Source organism: Clinocottus analis, unplaced genomic scaffold (assembly GCF_023055335.1).
Source record: "Clinocottus analis isolate CAN_PGR_092001 unplaced genomic scaffold, fCliAna1.0.p SCAF_14, whole genome shotgun sequence".
In the NCBI taxonomy this organism is placed as follows: Eukaryota; Metazoa; Chordata; class Actinopteri; order Perciformes; family Cottidae; genus Clinocottus; species Clinocottus analis.
In genome coordinates this window covers 11,148,372-11,167,572 of record NW_027175865.1, presented here as the reverse complement: position 1 = coordinate 11,167,572, position 19,201 = coordinate 11,148,372, and the positions used below count along the sequence as shown (strand labels likewise).

Genomic DNA, 19,201 nt, shown 5'->3' with positions numbered 1-19,201 from the left:
TCACGAGAATAGAAATAATATAACCAATCTTATCCCTAAGTTACATTTGATGAGGTTGTACCCCAAGGAGTTTTAACAGAAATCCCAAAACACTTTCTTTGTGAGTTGGAGTTGAAAGTAGCGTCATTTCCCACCACAGATATACAGCATTAGTCAAATATATTTTATGTAATCATAACTTAGAGCTCAGTTGAAACATGCCTGTAAGCAAATCTCATAAATCAATCACATATCAAAACAATGTCTTGAATGTTTTGAGCTGTTTTAGGGGTCTTGTTGTTAACAAGGGTTAAACTGTCAGACGTTTTTCTGTCTTTTTCTGTTCCTTTAGTGGACTTTAAAGGTATATAGGCTATATGCCCCGCAGTCTTCTTGGGCATCATGGATTGCTTTTAACAGCAATATTAGCATTACAATGACCCCATGGCCTCCTGACGTCTGAAGAGCTAGAGCAGAGAGACGTTAGCCTTCTTGTTCAACAGCTCCTACAGTTATGTAATGGAGAGAGAAGACGTATTAATCAACGTGTTTTTTGTCCAAGTGTTTGACCTATGCCTCGAAGCTGCAGACATACCATATTGTTTTTTATTCTAAAAGGTGCTGTGTACTTGACTGGGCTAAGTGCACCATGGGTTAAGAAAAGCATTAGTGTGACAGAGAATAGGCGGTTATCAGCACTCAATGCCTGGGGACAAGCAGAGCGCCCTCCTGCCTGCCAGTTGACCTCCCAACCTCTACGGCTTGAAGAACGGCCACACTTATAATTGAGATATGAGTTACAGACACAAGGACACTGGATGTTAATTGCGTCATAATCACAGCATCATCTCAGTACCATGCATATTAGGATATTACTGTCACATGATAGGCTGACTGTGTAGCATAATCATGTTTATTATGAGGACATCTTTAAGGATATTCTCATAAGTTAATCATATTGTGCATAACAACAACAAAGTGACCAGTTGAAGCTTTAGAAGGTTGTTAAGGCAGATGGCTCCCTCTGCTGTTGGCAGCTGATAATGTACAAGTCAACATTTTTGGTCACTATGCATTGTAAAACATGATCCCAAACACATGAAGAAACAACAACAGGTTTGAATAAAACATTTTGCAGAATTGAATCCCTCACAGGCGTTTTCAGACCACCTGATTGTCGTATCTCTCACTATCCTGTTGAGTTCTGTTGCACGAAAGTGCATAAATAAATGATCAAATGAATGATGGTTATATTCTTTTAGCTACTTCAGTGTCTGGTATTGTGCATGTTGGCTTACTGTCACACTGTCATGTCTTATACTGGCACACTTAAATGGAACAGCAGCATCGTTAAATTCTTTCTGCTGATTTTTCAGTAATGTGCACAAGAACATATAAAACACATGAATTTATGACAGCATCTAGCATAGTGAAGAAGATCATTTAAGATAATGTTCTCTGCATGTTTCCATACCCAATACATTTAAATGCACATAAATACAAGTATTTCTAAATAAACAGTTTTAAATAAATCAGCGTAATCGTGTCTTGTATTTTATTTCTTTAGACAGTCTGTTGTTTATTATTTAACAATAACTTGTATTTGCAATCCTTAAAACAGGAGCGAAAAAGCTAACTGGCAAAGTGGAGCAAAAAAAAGCATCTGTTTTTTGTATTTTTCTGCACCACTTTACTTCTGCATGCCACTATGCATAGCACATAGTATATGATATGATAATATACATGAATCTCTGGCTGCATCAGGCACCTTTAGGAGCTACTAGTTGCTCAAAGTGCCACTGTTGTCTGGGGTGATGGGTGCAGGGGCGCAGGAGGAGAGCTCCGGTCTTTGTGTGGGTGTTGACGTCTCTTGGGCTGCTTTGTGTGAGACTTCCTTCCTTCGCAACCTCGAGACACAACTGGGACTGCTGGTGAACGAGTTGACCGCTCAGCTGAAGCAGAAAACAGACACAGTGAGTTCGCCGGACGCCAAACGACCATACGAGATAAATAACAAGGAAGTTTAACTCTCGGTCTTGCCTTGATGAACTTCCACTGCAGTCTGCTGGTGGTCGGTCGGTGTGCGGGGCACGGAGATAAGATCACCCGCTCTCCACTGGCGTCCATACACAAAGCCCCCATGGGACCCCAACGCACTTCAAACTCAGAGTTTAGATCGCAGTGCTGTAACGACAAGCGAGATCATCTTTGCCACTCTGTGTTACCTCTCTGGCTTTGAATTTCACAACTGTTGTCATGGTTACCTGGCTGCCCGTCCCACTGCACGGCGCTGCGTTCATGGACCCACCCTGCGGTCCTGGCCTTCGGGGGTAGTAGTCTGCACAGCTGCCAGTGCCGACATTGTACAGCTACGGACAGGCCGAAATGGGACACATCAGTCATCAACCATGTCCATCAATGCATGAAATTGATGAGGCATAAATTGCGTGCGTGCGCGTTACCTCGCCTGACAGCGTAGGTCTGTCCTGGGGGACGTAAAGTTGTGGATAAACTGTCGTCAGGTACCAGTGGAAGTCACGACAGCCCAGACTCTTCTTAAGCCGCAGACGCTCTGTGATGTTGGGGCTCTCAGACTGCACAGAAGAAATAACAATTATGTACTTAGATTTATTTTGTATATTTGGGACACTCAAACCAACCAACCACTTGGTCCCCACACCAAAACATACACACCTGCCTGATGAAATGAGCAAGTGTGTCTCTCCTGTAGAAGATCTTCCTGTAGGCGTCCATCCAGGTGTCTGCAATCCGGATCTTGTTCCTCTGAAGCTGCTCCTGGTCTGGGAAGCTGTAGGGCAGGTGCTGACGGTCTAGGTGGGCCACACGAGAACAAGGAACCACCTCCATGGTGCCCCCACATGACCAGACCTGGGATAACGGGGAATTAAACAGGTTTGTTTTAAGGCAGTATTCAATTTTGCATGTTGATGCACACATTATGTTTTGTTTTGCACGCTGCATATTGATTTTTCATTTTTTAAATTTAATTTTAGATCTCCGTTTGTAAAAGGAATCATGTCCCAGAAAGACATTCCTAAGGCCTTGACAGAAGGCAACTAAATCAGCCAAAGCATCCCCAAAAAAAAGGCTTAAGTGGTTTAAGATGAAAAACAAAAGCAAGCTGTCATCTCTCCGTAATGTGTAGGATGATAAATTGCAGATTTGGATGGAAAGTTGATATTTTTTATTTTTATTTTTTAGGCTTTACCCTGATTGACAGCTCAATTTGTTCCACCGCCCACAGCAGCATCCCAGGGTCGTAAGCTCCCACACTTTGGAAGAAATGTCTGTCAACAGCCACAACTCCCCCTCCTAACACTGGGCTCCTGTCGTAGACAGAATCAGCATCATCATATTGGCCAAGAACAAACACAGGAATTTGTCTGTGTATCACAGGAGCAAAGACATTACAAACGCAAGAGTATTACAGTCTTAATTCACAAGGACAAGCAGATCACAGCACATAGCCGAGAGCAACTTGTGACTCATTGTCGAAGGTCATATATTTATATGGGCTATGAGCACTTAAAGCAAAGATAACCTTGATTGACCTAATGAGGTTTAATTACACATTCAAAAGATAAGAGAAACTTGCACATTTTATTTTATTGTATTCCTTTCTAACTTGTTTATCATCCCATGACCCCTCCTATCAATCATGCAGCCCCTTTGGGGGTAACAACCTCAAAATGGTGGGTTTCCAGTTTACACATCTGCACACAAACAGGAAAAAAAAGATATAAGCAAAGTTGATCAGTGCTTCCTCTTAGACGTCACAATAAGAGCACAACTGATATCATTTTGCTGTAAACTCACTGCACAGGTCGAACAGCTGAGTCTGGGTCTTTATCTTGCAGCTGAGGGTAAGATTCCCAGTAGAAGTCAAGTCTCCAGTCAAACACTCCTCTGGCTGGCCACTGGGTGGCATTGTACTGAAAGGTCTGCCAGTCTATCACATCCATTATGGGGGACACCACTCTGGTCCTGCAACGAGACCACCATCCATTTTTATTCAAATGTATCCTTTTTCATTGACATTCATCAAGTAAGGGGATTCAAAACGAGGTGTATGTTCTGCATGACAAGCACGCTCCTGTCAGTCAAAGACTTTGAAGAATAAGAACATTTAAAATGCCTAACCTTCCTCCCTTGGTTATATTCTCACTTATCATTCAAAACATGTGCAGTAAGTACTGGGAAAAGGAAAAAGTTTCCTCATTAGAGAGAGAGAGAGTGTGTGTGTGTGTGTGTGTGTGTGTGTGTGTGTGTGTGTGTGTGTGTGTGTGTGTGTGTGTGTGCGTGTGTGCGTGCGCCTTTTTTGCATGTGCGTGTGTGTGATTATAACTGCAAATATCTGTGTTTGAATATTATTATGGTTTGTGTCACAGAAGTCAAGTTCAGAGACAGGCTGTTCTTTGTCGGGGTCTGTTCTGGTTCACGCATGTAACTTGTAATGTTTCTCCCACAAGGCCATGTGTGATGTGATGCTCAGAAGAAACGGATTAAAGAGAGCAAGAAATGGGTGAAGGGTCAAACATGTGGCTGAGAGAGGTTAGTGGTTGCAGACTGCAGGTCTGAGAGTTCAGCCTAATTACCTAGTATAACAAGAGCTGCGCTGCAGGCCGCCTGAGACACGAGAGCCAAGTCATGAGAGCTGCAGCTTTGTATACACACACAGCACATGTATCCCATGCTTGACTAATGAGTAGGGACAACTGATAACTCTGAACCCTCCGTCTTCTCACTTCTCTCAAGTGGTTCTGTCAAACAGCAGAACACATGGAGAAAGGAGCAGACTGACTTAGGCACAGAGGTTTATATATGTTTGACGTTTAACCTATAGAGCAATTTGTAATTAGTATCATTAGGAATTGGGCAGTGGAATAACACGAGTTTTGCACTGCTGTTCATTACTTTTGTAGGCTACTGATTTTAAATAGTACCTGTCCTGGGCCACTCTCTCCAGCAGTGGTTCCAGCCAACCCTTCTGGCATTCACAGTGGGAGTCCATGAACACTAGCACCTCTCCTGCAGCTCTGGCAGCACCCAGAGTACGGCACCCTCCAACGCCCAGGCGCTTGTTGCTGCGGATCAAACGCACCCCCTCCAGATGAGACACATATTCACTGAGTACACTCTTCATGTGGCCTGAGAGGGGAACAGAGGCAAACACATTGGCAGCACAGGTCAAGTGGGTGGATGGATGAATGGATGGATGTGGAAAGATTGAGCAACTCACCGTGCTGGCTGAGGTCGTCCACCAACAGGACCTCCTGCAGATGCTGTTTGGGTGCAGTATCCAGCACGCTGTGCACGGTGCGCAGCAGTGTGGACCAAGCCTCGTCGTGGAAACAGATGACGACACTGGCCGACGGCAGCGACTCGCTGTACTGCTCCCCCAGACACCTGGGGAACAACAACAAAGTGTCGACGCGGCGTTTCAATAGCAAAGTGAGGTCACTTCAGCGCAAAGGGCTTCGCTGTATCTATCCAGTCGTGCGCTTTGGACACCGCGTCACTCACCCAGGATGGCGCGCCTCGGGCAGCCTGCGATGCAGCGATATCCTCTCGCTGACCACCTCGTTGAAACCGTACTTGTGCACCGCAGAAAACCCTACATCTCCCTCCATAGCCTCCAGTTGGAGCTGCGCTACTTTCTCTACTTTGTCGTGCGTCAGAGGCGCAGGCGCGCGGGAATCCTTGTTTGCTCCTGGAAGAAGCACCTTGTAACTCCCTTTCTTCCGCGGCAGGTTATTGGTTCCCTGCGTCGATAGCACGAATAAAAGCTGGTCTTCTTGCAGAGATTTTAGCGGGGCGAGATCGACGCCGAGCTCTAATGCAGGGTCCCGGGAGTCCACAATCACCTCCAGGTCCGGCGCATTGGGAATCCGCTGGAGGGGGCGGCGGGGAGGGCCAGGTTTCTGGTGACTGTGTTCCGGGCGTCGGTTGTTAAAGAGGTCCGAGAGCGCCAGAGTAACCAGGGTGAAGCCGAGGAGCAGCAGCCAGAGGCAGAGCGTCTTCCTCCGGATAGCTGTAACTCTGACCCACACCCTCATGATGAAGAGTGCTGAGGAGAGTGGGATACGAAGTTGGCCAGGTGCTGTCTTGACTTCCCCATTTTCTTTTTAGCTTTGACTCAACTTTGAAGTCGATTACATTTCCCAAAAGTGATGAGATTCAACCTGGATTATCCAAAACGTAGAAAAAGAAGCAACTCGCGCATTAACCTCATTGAGTGGAGCTACGCATCCATGGAGCAGACTTAGGACAGGAGCGACAGACGAAGCAGGTTCAAGACCAGCTCACAACTTCTTCTTCTCCTCCTCATGATGGAGGTGCGCAGACGTTGCCTCTCATCCCGCGGTCCTAAAGCCTGCGTAAATGTGAGCTCATAACGACTTGAAGCTGCACCTGAGAGATCCACCTGCTCCTACACCTGCTGAGTTGATCCTCAGAGCAATCTCAACAGTTCACATGATAACAATGATTAAAGCAAACTTTACTAAAACATACTCTAATGGGGAAATACTCCAATTCCAGGTCCCACACATGAACTGTATTCAAACAGTCAGTGTTATGTTTTTCAACGTTGCATGAGTCTATTCAGGGATTTGAATGTATGTGAAACTTAGTAGTTAGTTTTAATAGGCTTTCATGTGGGGGCAATATAGCTGTCATGGCTTGTACTATCCTAAAACTCATAATTCCTAATTACTCTGTAAGTTTATAAAGCTGCATTGCTGTGGAATGAGAAACTTGTTTTTTAATGTTTCCTCCAGTTTGTGTGTGAGACTTGACTTGGTGCAGGCGTCTCCCCGGTGCGTCACACATCAAAGATTGCTCTCTCCGTCCAGCTGGCGGTGGGCCTCGCAGTCCCATGACCGGCTGTCGGGAAGCGGGGCGGTTGCATCTTCCGTCTCCACAATTCTCCGAGAAGATCTTGGCAGTCCCGCCATCTGTTTTCAACTGAGTGGAGACAAAGACCTCAGTTGAGCTTTCCATTTCTTTTTTCTTTTTTGACATGTGGAAAATTGTTTTTCCCTCTTTATCACAGAGAATTTAACCCACTTAGTTGTTAAAGGGAAAACGCCCACAAAGGAATTTGAGGATTTCAATGGAAACAGTCTAATAATGTATGTAACTATCTTAATGCACTATCAAAGCAACCTCAGGGTGATATTGTCTTTATGGGGATGGCCAACAAAAGGTCAGACTAGTTTTCTTCCCCACGTCGGTAGAAATGAATACCATCTGTGTCCGCCTGCTTCACAAGCTCTGTTCTGTGCTCTGGCTGACTGGGGCTGTGAAAGAGCACAGCATGCACAACATGGCAGTGCAGCAGTGGACGCTGAGAAGCCGGTTTGGCTGCAGTCAGAGACCAGCACATCCTGGTGGTGGTGGTGACTGTCTGGTTGTGTCTAAGTGAGAGGGGGCGGGATTATCAGCTCACGGCTTTCCTCCCACTAAACACAAAGACACTCACCTCTGCTCAGAATGACAGGGCAGACGGGCTTCTGATGATTGTGATTATACACACAGGGAAGGGAGGGGACACCTGGGAAGTCAGACTGGGAAGTTGAAAGAGCAACAAGATGAGGGTGTTGCAAAGTGGATGGAAATGAAAGAGAGATGAAAGATCACAGTGACAAGAAGACACAAGCGACTGCCTCTTGGCTTCTGTCTCCTTGTGGGATTATGTGAATAGGCCTCAAGACTGAAAAGGAAGGAAGAAAATCTTCATGTGTTTCCAGTGCTGCACTGTGAAGACTCACATATGTTCCGTCCTGTCGCCAAAAAGCACACTGAGTTGAAGTTTCCACTGCCAGCACACTTGCAGACACACACAACAACGAAAGAACGGACACACACATTTATGGACATACACATGCAGAGACACAGACACACACACACACACACACACACACACACACACGTACACACACAAATTCCGTCCACATGCTCAGGAATGTGTCCGCATTCCATCATCAGACTAGAAGCCAGAGCTGTAAATGAGAAGGCACGACATGCATCCACCCACCCACACTTTTGGCAGCACAATACATTTCTTGGATGTTGTTCATTCATATTTCTGTTTTACAAGCAATGACAACTGGATCCTTTTGTGCTGCTGGAGAAAAAAAGAGGCGCGGAGTTCAAAACCTGCCTGTTCAGAATGGCCCCAAACTAAAAGGGCCCCGAACAGCTATATACTTATGATGTTTAAATATGAAAAAAAAATTGAATTATGTTACTCTTCAAACACATTGTACCTTACAAGAGACCAAGGAAGGACATACAAATATACTACTTTAATGTATACTACTGACGGTGTACTTCTACTGAGAGGAAAACATTATAGTACTACATTTACTTTTGCTACAAAGAAATGATTATTCATTCAATTAAAATAAAAAAAATGTAAGGGCATTTTGCCTCTTTCACAATTGACCTGAACAAAAAAAAATATGAATATAGAACTTTTACTATGTGCATTGGTACTATTGATAGAACTATTGATAGATTATAATTGTGCTGTGGCAACATTCTTGATTTGCCTTCTTCGATAACTGGTAATACCATCATTCCCAGTATTGTTCTTTTCCAGTCACATTGTGGAAAACATATTGTCCTCAACTGAGCATCCGCATATTGTTTTTGAAAGAAAACAAAATTATAGTTCAATAAAATAGAAAACAAAATAGATAATAAATATGGATTATTAATAAATCTATATACTACTACTACAGTCTATAGATAGAGTCAATAAATTAAATTTTAAAAAAAACACGTAGTCCGAGGTGGTGAGTGAACTAACCCAAGTGCTGCACGCCAGGTGAACATACTCCATTGAGTCAACACTCCTTACACACACATTCGCTCGCATTCACACACACATTCGCCTGTCAGCTCATAGAGTACCAGGGGTTGGAGGCTGCCTGAGTAGAGCCTCTTTACTCAGGAGACTTGAGAGGTAAGCCTGCAGACAGCGCACTGCCCGACTCAGTCTCGAACCCGGATCACCTGTGTGAAGGTCGCCTGCCTAACCCACCACACCACCGACCCTTCGGACAAATACAATATATTCGTGGATACATTTATCTTTAGTTTCGTGGTTCATGTCGTTCATTGGCTGCTTAATTAGGTTCTACGAGAAGACGGAATAAACAAAAACAGACTAACTGCGTGGACTCTAAATCTGGCCTCCAAGTAATCTTAAAAGGTCAGAAAGCCTGGAGCTTTTAGATGTGCATTTTTCAAAAATAAAATTAAAAATGTCTGAAGCGGTGCTCTGATCGGTGCGAGGTGGCGTTTACAAAAGCTATGAGGCAACGCAAAAAAAAGGTATCAAGCATTACCAGGAGCGGACTCTGGGGAAAGGTGGCCCAGGAATTACTGTCAGTGCCAATGCACACGTGTGTCCGTGTGTGTGTGTGTGCGTGTTTGTGTGTGACGGAGCGGATACATCGGTCTGTGCGTATTATACTTTTGCAACTACAACTGCGGCTGTCCACGCAGTTGGATCGACGGACTCGTTTTGGTTTATAGTTCCCGTGCGTTGTCCATGCGCCGGATAGTCGACCTGCACACCGACGTTCACCGATATCTCCCTCCAGGAATTCACCGCCATCTGCGTGTTCTTATACTCCGTCAGACGGGTTATATAAAGGCTCATATTTGTGGACCTCTTCAGCCAAAGGTTCTTCAACGGGATCCATTGTTCGTGTTTCTGCTATGGCTTTTAAAAACAGCGGTATTATGCTATGAAACCGGAAATGCAAGACTCAGAAAGGATGTGGTTAGCGGACCAATCACAGCCTTGCGGACTGCGTATGGCTCGCGTAGTCAGAAATTTTGGGTGACGCACGTAAGCACGCAAAATAGCCGATTTGACCACGCAAGGGGGTCCATGCGTGTCTTGCGTGCTTGCGTCTCTGCGTAAAATCCGAGTATAAATCAGCCTATTAGCGAAAGGGTGAAAAGTAAAGTGGGGCCGTGTTTACCTGGAGCTCTCAAATCACAAATTCCACCCCTAAAACACACACACACACACACACACACACACACACACACACACACACACACACACACACACACACACACACACACACACACACACCGTAACGGGAAGAAACTTCAGTTGTCACATGAGAAGCCGTCGTCCCGCTGCAGACGACCACACGCTGGACATCTGCAGAGCCCTGAAGCCCCGCCCCCGCTACTACACAGAGTGGTGTTCACGTGTTTATTCAGAAATCCGACAAAAGCACTCCCATTGAGACGCAATCAGATGAGCGGTTCTAGATATACGAAGGACGTACAGATGGACAAAGATTTATTTCTGTACGAAGTTAAAACTGTTAGGTGAAAGTCCCTACATAGGAAATGAACACGTAACGCTTTTGATTATCGACTAATCATTGGAAGGGGGATACCACCAAAGTTAAGAACTCCATATCTTATGTTCATGGCCTTCGAAAGTTCATGTTTCAACTTTATAGACCGTATACAGGGGCCGACTGGCCATTGTGGATACTGGGAAGATCCCCCATGTTCACCTGGCGTGCAGCACTTGGGTTAGTTCACTCACCACCTCGGGCAACGTGCTTTTTTAATTTATTGACTCTATCTATAGAGTATTACTATAGTAGTATTACATAGAGTATTTATTATTACTCCATATTTATTATCTATTTTGTTTTCTATTTTATTTAACTATAATTTTGTTTTCTTTCAAAAACAATATCCGGATGCTCAGTTGAGGACAATATGTTTTCCACAATGTGACTAGAAAAGAACAATACTTAATAAATAACCAATTTGTCTCTAATTGTCATAACAATTGCAAATTAATTCTCTCTCTTTATACATTTTTTAAAATTTAAAATGTAGATCAATAATTGTTTGTGCGAGCTAAAATATAGACTCTGAAAGAGGCCTGGGTTCGTACACCTAAGCGTGAGGCTATAAGCAGGCTCAAGGAAGTACACCTCAGCGTGTAGCACTCAAGTGCTCCCTTGTCTCTAAATTGCATCCCTGTTTCCTTCACTTGCATCCTTTCCTTGTCTCTGGATCAACTTCAAGTCCAACGAAGCAAACAGCGTCAGAGGCTTTCAGATCCCCTTTGTTACCTGTGAGGGTACGTAACATTGTGACACAAGCTTGTGTGTTTGCTATCTTTAAAATCGTTGAGTCTGTGCATCACAAAAAAATGCTCAGAGGGAATTTCTTCAAATTTGGCACAAGTGTCCACTTGGACTCGAGTTATGGCCAAAAAACGTGCTCCGTGAGGTCACTGTGACCTTTGACTATGAATGCTAATTATGACAAACACACACACACACACACACACACACACACACACACACACACACACACACACACACACACACACACACACACACACACACACACACACACACACACATGATGCGTTGAGTTCATGGGCAAGCATCATGTACTGAGGAGGCCGGTCTGACAGTAACTCCCAGGTCACTTTTTTCCCTCAGTCCGCCCCTGCCCACATACATAACACATTGAAGTACTGCTCTCTCTTCGAACAAAGTCTTAAACTGGTCTTGATCTGCTCCAGAAACAATAAATGAGAGACTGTGTTTTATTTTTTTCCTTGTGTATACCCAAATTAGCTTTATTCCAATGTGTTCTCAGTTTTGAAACATGGATTCTAACTTCTGACATATTATAGAATAGAGTACGGATCACGTAATCAGGAAAAAAATAATCATAAAAGGAATTATGACTTAAAAGTACACGTATAGTTGCCGTTATGTGTTCCAATCTAAAGGATTGCAAAGGTTTAAGTGGTGTGTCTTATAGGGATTTGTCAATTTACTTATAATATATCAGGGGAAGGGGGAGTATATACAATAATACATGAATTAGTTTTGGCAATGAATGGCATACTATCTGATTGGAGGGAGTGAGAGATTGCCCCACCAACCTCCATCTTTCCAACACGTTATTAGAAGCTGCGGAGAAGTGCTGCCCCCTACTGGGTGATAAACAGTACTGACGTCAACAGTTTTTCTACGTTTCATTTTCATTTGACAAAAAAAAAAAAGATTCAGCATCTATTCAATAGATTTTTCCAGTCACATCTCGTGGCTTTCATCGGGGAATTTGCTGAGTTGTCATAAAGTTGGATTGAACGAATCCAGCTCAACATATATAATGTTTGGTTTCTAACATTCCTTCATGTTTCCCAATATAGGGGATGAAAACACGTGATCGCTCACGAAAACTATTTGTTTTGTTACCACTGAAATATTAACAAAGTCTATCAGACTGTTTTATTGTCTATTTGATTTGATTTCAATCCGCTGGACTTTAAGGAATTATTTAAACGGGTTATCATCTGTAATCAGAGCACGAGAGACCTTATGTTTTCATAAACAGTGTAGCTTTTTCTCAATGAATATGAAAGTCTTGGATGACTTTCAGATTTTTATTATTTTATTCTCATTCAAGGACATTAAACAGTATTAAACTCTGTTACTTCCTGCTGTTTTAAAGTCTGAAAATCCCCCTTTTATTATCTTTTGTTTCTCATTGTAATTAATAGCCTATAATTTACAATGCAATTTGTATGTGTGTTGTAAGATTGTCGCACATCATTTTTCCGTGACTTTGGAACATGAATATAAATGTGAGTAAGATGTTTGCTGTTTGGGAGCCTCCTTGTGACAGCAGACCCGCTGGACTAACGACATTATAGTCACATGTTGGACTGTGTTGAAAAAGTTAAGGCAGCATCATACGCTTTTCTTCTGCTTTTTGGGACGCAGCTGTGGCGCAATAACCCGCTCTGACCCCACATCTCACGCATCCATGTGCGGTGCGTTTCATTGTGACTCAGCGCAATAAAACTTTAATGAAATAATGCAGTCATGTGCTCAGCTGTCATATGCGGACTGTCACGTTTATCAGGCATTCGGAATAATTAATTACAGCCTAAATACATATATACACATATATATCATGTAATTATGTAATTATTTCAGCATACATTTGAAAGGCAACGGTGAGAGAGATTTAGGCTCGTTGCATCCCATATTTGTCCTCTTTATTTATCATACTTCTCCCTTCAGACCAGGGTCAAAACATGGATACATTTTCTTGAAGTATTGACAAAATGTATTTTGTATGAAATAGTTGTATTCAAAGAAATAATAATTATTGTTATGTTCAGCAAGTTTCGCATTCAACTCATCCTGTAAGATGAAGACAAAAAGAAGTTATCCAAAATAAATGTCGTCGACACCAAGTTATCAGAGACATTTTACAAACATTATTTACACATTTTGTCTAAATAAGCAAACAATAAATCATTGACATTGATAGAAACAAGTTTTGATTACTGAATAAATAGTTGTTTCTTCGAATATAAACCTTCACATTGTTTTTATCAGGGCAAAGGGAGAAGGGGCGTGCGCAAACATCGTGTCCTCGCGCACCTCGTCTCTCATGAGTTTCCTGAGTCCACCAGACTATAATAAGGGATGAGATGCGTCCTGTTAAGAAACATCACATGTTTTTGCGCACAGCGGCCACCAAATTAAATGATTAAACATCAGGACAAGCAGGCGGAAAGTATTGCGAGAGCTGGAGGAGCAGAGAGAGGGACGAGCTCTGTCTGGCGGAGAACCCATTATTAAAATTAGATATATATTTTAGGTGGAAAGGCGTTTTTTTAACAAATATATTGACAACAGATTTTGCCTGCTGAACCGTGGAAATGGAAGCCCTGCGATACGTTTTTCTCCTGGTTTGTGCCTGCTTGATTTGTCAAGCTGATGGACGCAAAAGTAAGTGTTGTTGCTTTAAAGTTAATCTGAACTGAAGTTATGATAGTATTTTGAACAGTAAGTCGGACCGATATCTGATATATAGTCACTGCAGACCCATCATATACTGCATGTCCTATTTGCATTCAAATATTCACGCTGAAATAATTGATATGATTTAATCGTATGGCCTTTTCTTAAGTGTATCACGTTAAGTGTGAAATAGGATTTTGATATTCGACGTTAGTGTCATAGTTTCTGTTTGTTTACCTGTTCGGCCATGAGTCCCATGAGCTTCATTAAAGCGTGAGCCCGAGCAGACGGTGTCTGGTCAGGGGACTCTAATCTAATATCTCGATGAAATCATGCTTATCTTAATAAAGGCCTATCATTCACAGTAATGTCCAGCTGGTGGCACCTACAACTGAAACATGAAAAATCAAACAATTCGAAAATGTACATTACACATTATGTATGTGAAAATAACAACAGTAAAGCTGTTTTATTTGTACAACTACATGTGGAGTTTAAAATGTCGATGTTTTAAATGTCAGATGTTGTTAAAAGTATGTTTTACCACACTTGTTTCTGTTAAATAGACAACCCCTATCCCATAATATTATAGCCTCAACATGATTATATATATATATATATATATATATATATATATATATATATATATATATATATATATATATATATATATATATATATATATAATATATTTAGAAAAACTCCAATTCCAGACAGCATTATTTAGGAAAAGTGTTCCCTACAGTTTGAGTTTTCCCTGAGTGATCCCCACAGCAAATTTTAAGGAACCTGGCATATGTCTCTTTCTTTCTTTCTTTCTCTCTTTCTTTCTTTCTTTCTCTCTTTCTCTCTCTCTCTCTCTAGCATATGGTGACATGTTCTCCCACAAGCATGTAATGCCAGGGAAGTCACCATTTCCTATTCCACCAATCCCTGGCTGGGATCCAGACACTAACCCATGGGATGACTACCTCTACCCTCCACTAAACCCAAAGCCAAAACAGCTGATGCACCACAAAGGTGAGTAAAGTCATTGTTGTCCGCTGGATTCTTTCGGTCATGTTTTGACATTTTTCACATAAAAGTTGTTTTTTTCTGTAGGTAAGCCGAAGGTTCATCTCACCAGCGACGGTCCGGCTCTCAATGGCTCTTGCATCTCCTTCACCGCGAAGCTGGAGTACCCTCCGTGCCAGAAAGAAGATGCCAACGGGGACATTGTTTGGGATGAGCACTGCGAGGACGGTACGGAGCTCGAGGCCTCAGGTGCTGCCCAAAAGCAAGGCCAGGCCACGCCACCCAACACTTTACATCACCGTGCACTCCAAAACACCACCGCATCACAAGACACAGCATTCATTTAATTTAAAACTCAACAAACATACTTGTTTTTAACTGTCTGCTACTGCTAGAAACAGGATGGTGAGACCAAACAAAAATAATTAAGTTGCAGGATTTAAAACCCAAACAATGAGCTGAAAGAGGTTAAATGGTCCATAGAGGGAGCTGCAAAGTGGGAGACGATTATCTCGGAGATTTGTCACTGCACGCAATTCCTTAGTTATTTGCCCCATTGTTGAAATAAAAATATAAATGAAATGTTTTAAATCACACAACCTTACCCTCTTCTCTCGTGAGTAGCCAATGGACAACTGCGCTCTGGCTACGTGTACAATTGGACTTCCTGGTTGGACGACTATGGCTTTGGAAAGTGTACAGACAAGAAAAGATGCAACGTGTTCCCCGATGGGAAGCCCTTCCCTCAGAGCAACGACTGGAGCCGCAAGAGCTACGTTTACGTGTGGCACACAATGGGTGAGACTCACAGGTTTTCAGGTTTGCGCACATGCCCGCGCGACAACAAATCTCAATCCGTCTTCTCTGTTTGGCCCAGGCCAGTACTTTGAGACATGCGACGGTTCCTCCTCCAGTTTGACCATTAACACCACCAGCATCCCTCTGGGTGCAGAGGTCATGGAGGTCATGGTCTACAAGAAACGTGAGCGCAGGAAGTACAGCCCCCTCACCACCGACAACACCATCTTCTACGTCACAGGTGAAGACAAACTCAAACATGCAGCTCATACGACCATCAACATGTTTCAGCCAAACATAGATGTACAAACACAAACAGAAACACTAACCATGATTTTTTTGTCACTCACTCCCCTTACACTCTCTCTCTCTCAGATAAGATCCCAGTTGCAGTTAACATCTCCCAGAAGGCTGCGGTCAACCAGTCTGAGAATGTTTTCTTTCGTGGTGAGGACGTGGTTTTCAAAGTCCAGCTCCATGACCCCAGCGGCTACCTCAAAACCGCAGCCGCCATTGACTACATCTGGGACTTCAGCGATGGCAACCAGCTGGTGACACACCGCGACGTGACCACACACGCATACAGCACGCTGGGGAGCATGAGCGTGAAGCTGGTGGTCGAGGCAGCGTTCCCTGTACCGTGTCCGCCCACCTCTGCCACCCCGACTCAGCGGAGCTCCACGTCATCACCCCCCACAGGTACTGGACACAGACACCGAGATGTGACCCACGGTTAAATCCTAAACAATGCTACACAAAATAATATTACGCAAGTTAGTGTGTAGGCTCTGCATTCGTTCACCTATTCATGTGGTCACACCGGATAGATACACAGCATGCAACCTGATCCTGCGCCCAGCTGACATGCATACCAGTAAAAATACTGTAATGCACATAATAATGGACATTAAAATAAATGGCCGAGACAAAGCCAGAAGCAACTTTCCCAGTAAAGTTAAAACTAGATGTGTCAAATGTTTTCCTGTGTTTCTTACTCCAGAGACTCCCACAACCCCACCTCCTGGTACCCATGCTGGGACTGTCAAGATGGAGACAACCCAGGGTGAGCTACATAGTTAACAGCATATTTGTTTATGTGTGTATTAGAGAGAAAGAGACTGAGGAAGAGTGTGTATACGAGCACATCCGAGCTCATTAAAGGAAGACCCAATGACTTGAATATAAAATGCCTGCATCACATGAACTCATATTCTTGTCCAGTGAGTCTATCTCTCTCCATCTATATCTTGTCACTTGTTTCCTGTTTCAGTGCCACCCAGCACCAGCCAGCCGCTTTCCTCCTCCTCCTCCTCCTCCTCTTCCTCCTCCTCCTCTCCTATGTCCATGACAACAGGCCCGCCCACCACGGAGCCCCTCTCCCCTACTGTTGCCAATGCGACCCCAGAGTCGAACCCCACAACCCTGGCCTCGCTCCGCACAACGAACCTCAACGGCAACGAGTGCTACCGCTACGCCTACGGGACCTTCATGGGAAACATCACCATTATTGGTAGGAGTTAGACGACATCTTTAAAGTGCAAGTTGCTGAGTGTCAGTGTCTTTTATGATAACACAGGATAATGCCAGACAATTTTGAATTAAACATGTAGTGGCTTAAATTATAATTGGAAACAGTTATAATGAATTAGTATAATAATAGGAACATTTTCCAAGGAAGTTTTATATTATTTACAATGTAACCTTTCATTCTAATGACAATGCTATTGACATTGAAATATCTCAACAAATACTGAATGGATATCCATGAAATCTTGAACAGTAATTTACACCCAGAAAATGAACTTGAATGAGTTTTGGTGAACACACACACAGACACTCCACTAAAAAATATTGAGCTTTGACATTTTAATGTTATGAGAAGGTGATCTAAAACCCACTGCGTGAATATGTTCTCCACAGAGCCCAAACACAAACTGACCGGCCAGTCAAACAGTCACATTGTGGATGTGTCGGCTGCCAAAGTGACTAACACTGACGTCAGCTTCCTGGTGAAATGTCTGGGCGAGTAAGTACATATTTATTGTATGAATTTCTATTAACAGTCTAAGTTTATATTAATGTTTCTCTTGACTAATGGATGAAATCCAAAATAGTGTCATGAAGTGAGCCTTTTTTTTACATTTTCCATTGCAAATGAAATGTGTTTTGAAGATGTATAGCTCATGAAAATGAATGACTTGAGTTATATTGGACTTTAAATGCTTTAATTATATAGTAGTGATCCAACATCCCCCTAAAAGATCCATTCAATCATAAGTAAACTATAAAAATGTATTAGATAATCTAGTCAAATCATAAGTTTTATTGTGAAGAGTCGAAAACCTTCAAGATGTTACTTGTTCTATATAAGAGATGTTAGTCATTAGGTGCTGAGGTGAAATAATTCTTAAAGGAAAAAGGTTTTAGAAAACAAATGGAGTGGGGGTTTTGTTTTACCCTTCATCTTTCCATCCCCTCATCCTCAGCATCCCCACGTCAGCCTGTACCATTGTGTCAGACCTCACCTGTACTCAGGTGCGCAGCATTGTGTGCGATGACGTGCCGCCATCGTCAGAGTGTGTAGTGCATCTCAGGCGAACTTTTCCGGAGCCTGGCACTTACTGCATCAACATCACCCTGGAAAACTCCCGGAGCCTGACCCTGACCACCACCACTGTCACCATCAACAAGTCCCAGGATACACCTGGTCGGTTACACAAAACATTGGTTTTGATATCCTTTAGCAACTTTGTAGAAGGTGGACAGACTGATGTTATCTGTCTCTCTGCTGTTCTCTGTCCCTATAGTGTCCGCAAATTCACACACTGCAGAGGTGGTGCTGTCTTCGACCGCTGTGCTGGTGGCCGTCTTCGGATTCGTTGCCTATCTGGTCTGCAAGTAGGTCTTCCTGTACAACTGAATTGTTTTAAAGTGTGTCCTTACACAATATGTCTAAGAGCCATATCTTTCCGTGTCCTCTCTCCCATCCCTTATTTCACTCCTGCCCCTTTCCAAGGCGTTACAAGGTGTACCGTCCCATTCGTAGGTCCCTAATGGAGGACGCCAGCGGCCATGCTGGGGTCGGAGGACGCGTGGTGCGTTTGAGGGAGGCACTCTTCCCCTCCAGCGAGGAGCGCCATCACCTGCTGACAGAGAGACGCCCTGTGTAGGCTGTGAAGCTGAACCAAAATTAGCTGATCTCTTTGTTCTGCCTAGTCATTGGATGAGGGAGTTGCTAGGAGATGAATTAGGCTCAAGTCATGGGTGTTTTCTGATCAAAAAAACTGCTTTATTGCAAATTGTGTGATATTAATCAACAGTTTCGTATGAAGTCTGTGAGTTGGTTCTCCAATATAATATCTATACACATATATACACATACACTAGTGGCATTGCATGCTTTTGCCCAGTTGAATTGATATTAGAACAAAAAGAAAGTTTAAACAGGAAGAAATTCCCTGAAAACTTGACCCAAGGACTTTAATAAAGTTATTGAACTAACTACTCATCTTTTGAAGACATTTCTCTCCATACAAATTCTTACCAAATTTGCT

At 43.2% G+C, this 19,201-nt stretch overlaps 2 protein-coding genes across 4 annotated transcripts; one reads left to right on the top strand and one right to left on the bottom strand.

Annotated features, from left to right (window-relative positions):
• Nucleotides 1-1,541: 1,541 nt before the first annotated feature.
• LOC137784751 (polypeptide N-acetylgalactosaminyltransferase 15-like) lies at nucleotides 1,542-10,175 on the bottom strand. Of its 3 annotated transcripts, none has more exons than XM_068575648.1 (11): nucleotides 10,118-10,175; nucleotides 5,524-6,966; nucleotides 5,240-5,406; nucleotides 4,944-5,148; nucleotides 3,817-3,984; nucleotides 3,209-3,326; nucleotides 2,674-2,868; nucleotides 2,442-2,573; nucleotides 2,244-2,348; nucleotides 2,020-2,163; nucleotides 1,542-1,931 (listed from the first exon to the last, which is right to left on the bottom strand). In XM_068575648.1, the coding sequence occupies exons 2-11, from the start codon at nucleotides 6,054-6,056 to the stop codon at nucleotides 1,740-1,742; spliced, it is 1,959 nt and encodes a 652-aa protein (XP_068431749.1). In that variant the 5' UTR covers nucleotides 6,057-6,966; nucleotides 10,118-10,175; the 3' UTR covers nucleotides 1,542-1,739. The 3 variants fall into 3 exon arrangements, with proteins under 3 accessions (XP_068431749.1, XP_068431751.1, XP_068431750.1); XM_068575650.1 differs by lacking the exon at nucleotides 10,118-10,175 and having other exon boundaries at nucleotides 5,524-6,067; nucleotides 6,228-7,026; XM_068575649.1 differs by lacking the exon at nucleotides 10,118-10,175 and having other exon boundaries at nucleotides 5,524-6,373; nucleotides 6,799-7,026.
• A 3,578-nt stretch (nucleotides 10,176-13,753) lies between these two features.
• Nucleotides 13,754-18,817, top strand: gpnmb (glycoprotein (transmembrane) nmb). The gene is made up of 12 exons (XM_068576170.1): nucleotides 13,754-13,823; nucleotides 14,700-14,855; nucleotides 14,937-15,098; nucleotides 15,474-15,647; nucleotides 15,727-15,888; nucleotides 16,023-16,346; nucleotides 16,648-16,710; nucleotides 16,918-17,157; nucleotides 17,568-17,673; nucleotides 18,134-18,354; nucleotides 18,455-18,545; nucleotides 18,664-18,817. Exons 1-12 carry the CDS (start codon nucleotides 13,754-13,756, stop codon nucleotides 18,815-18,817), a joined length of 1,923 nt encoding a protein of 640 aa, XP_068432271.1.
• Nucleotides 18,818-19,201: the final 384 nt, after the last annotated feature.

What these genes read in the sequence shown, in the direction of transcription:
- LOC137784751 (XM_068575648.1), bottom strand. Translation starts at nt 6,056, where the DNA reads ATGAGGGTGTGGGTCAGAGTTACAGCTATCCGGAGGAAGACGCTCTGC. An exon ending in GGACGACCTCAGCCAGCACG is followed by an intron (nt 5,149 to 5,239) that starts GTGAGTTGCTCA and finishes TTCCCCTCTCAG; the next exon opens with GCCACATGAAGAGTGTACTC. An exon ending in TTGCTCATTTCATCAGGCAG is followed by an intron (nt 2,574 to 2,673) that starts GTGTGTATGTTT and finishes TCTTCTGTGCAG; the next exon opens with TCTGAGAGCCCCAACATCAC.
- gpnmb (XM_068576170.1), top strand. Translation starts at nt 13,754, where the DNA reads ATGGAAGCCCTGCGATACGTTTTTCTCCTGGTTTGTGCCTGCTTGATT. An exon ending in CAAGATGGAGACAACCCAGG is followed by an intron (nt 16,711 to 16,917) that starts GTGAGCTACATA and finishes TTCCTGTTTCAG; the next exon opens with TGCCACCCAGCACCAGCCAG. An exon ending in GTTGCCTATCTGGTCTGCAA is followed by an intron (nt 18,546 to 18,663) that starts GTAGGTCTTCCT and finishes CCCCTTTCCAAG; the next exon opens with GCGTTACAAGGTGTACCGTC.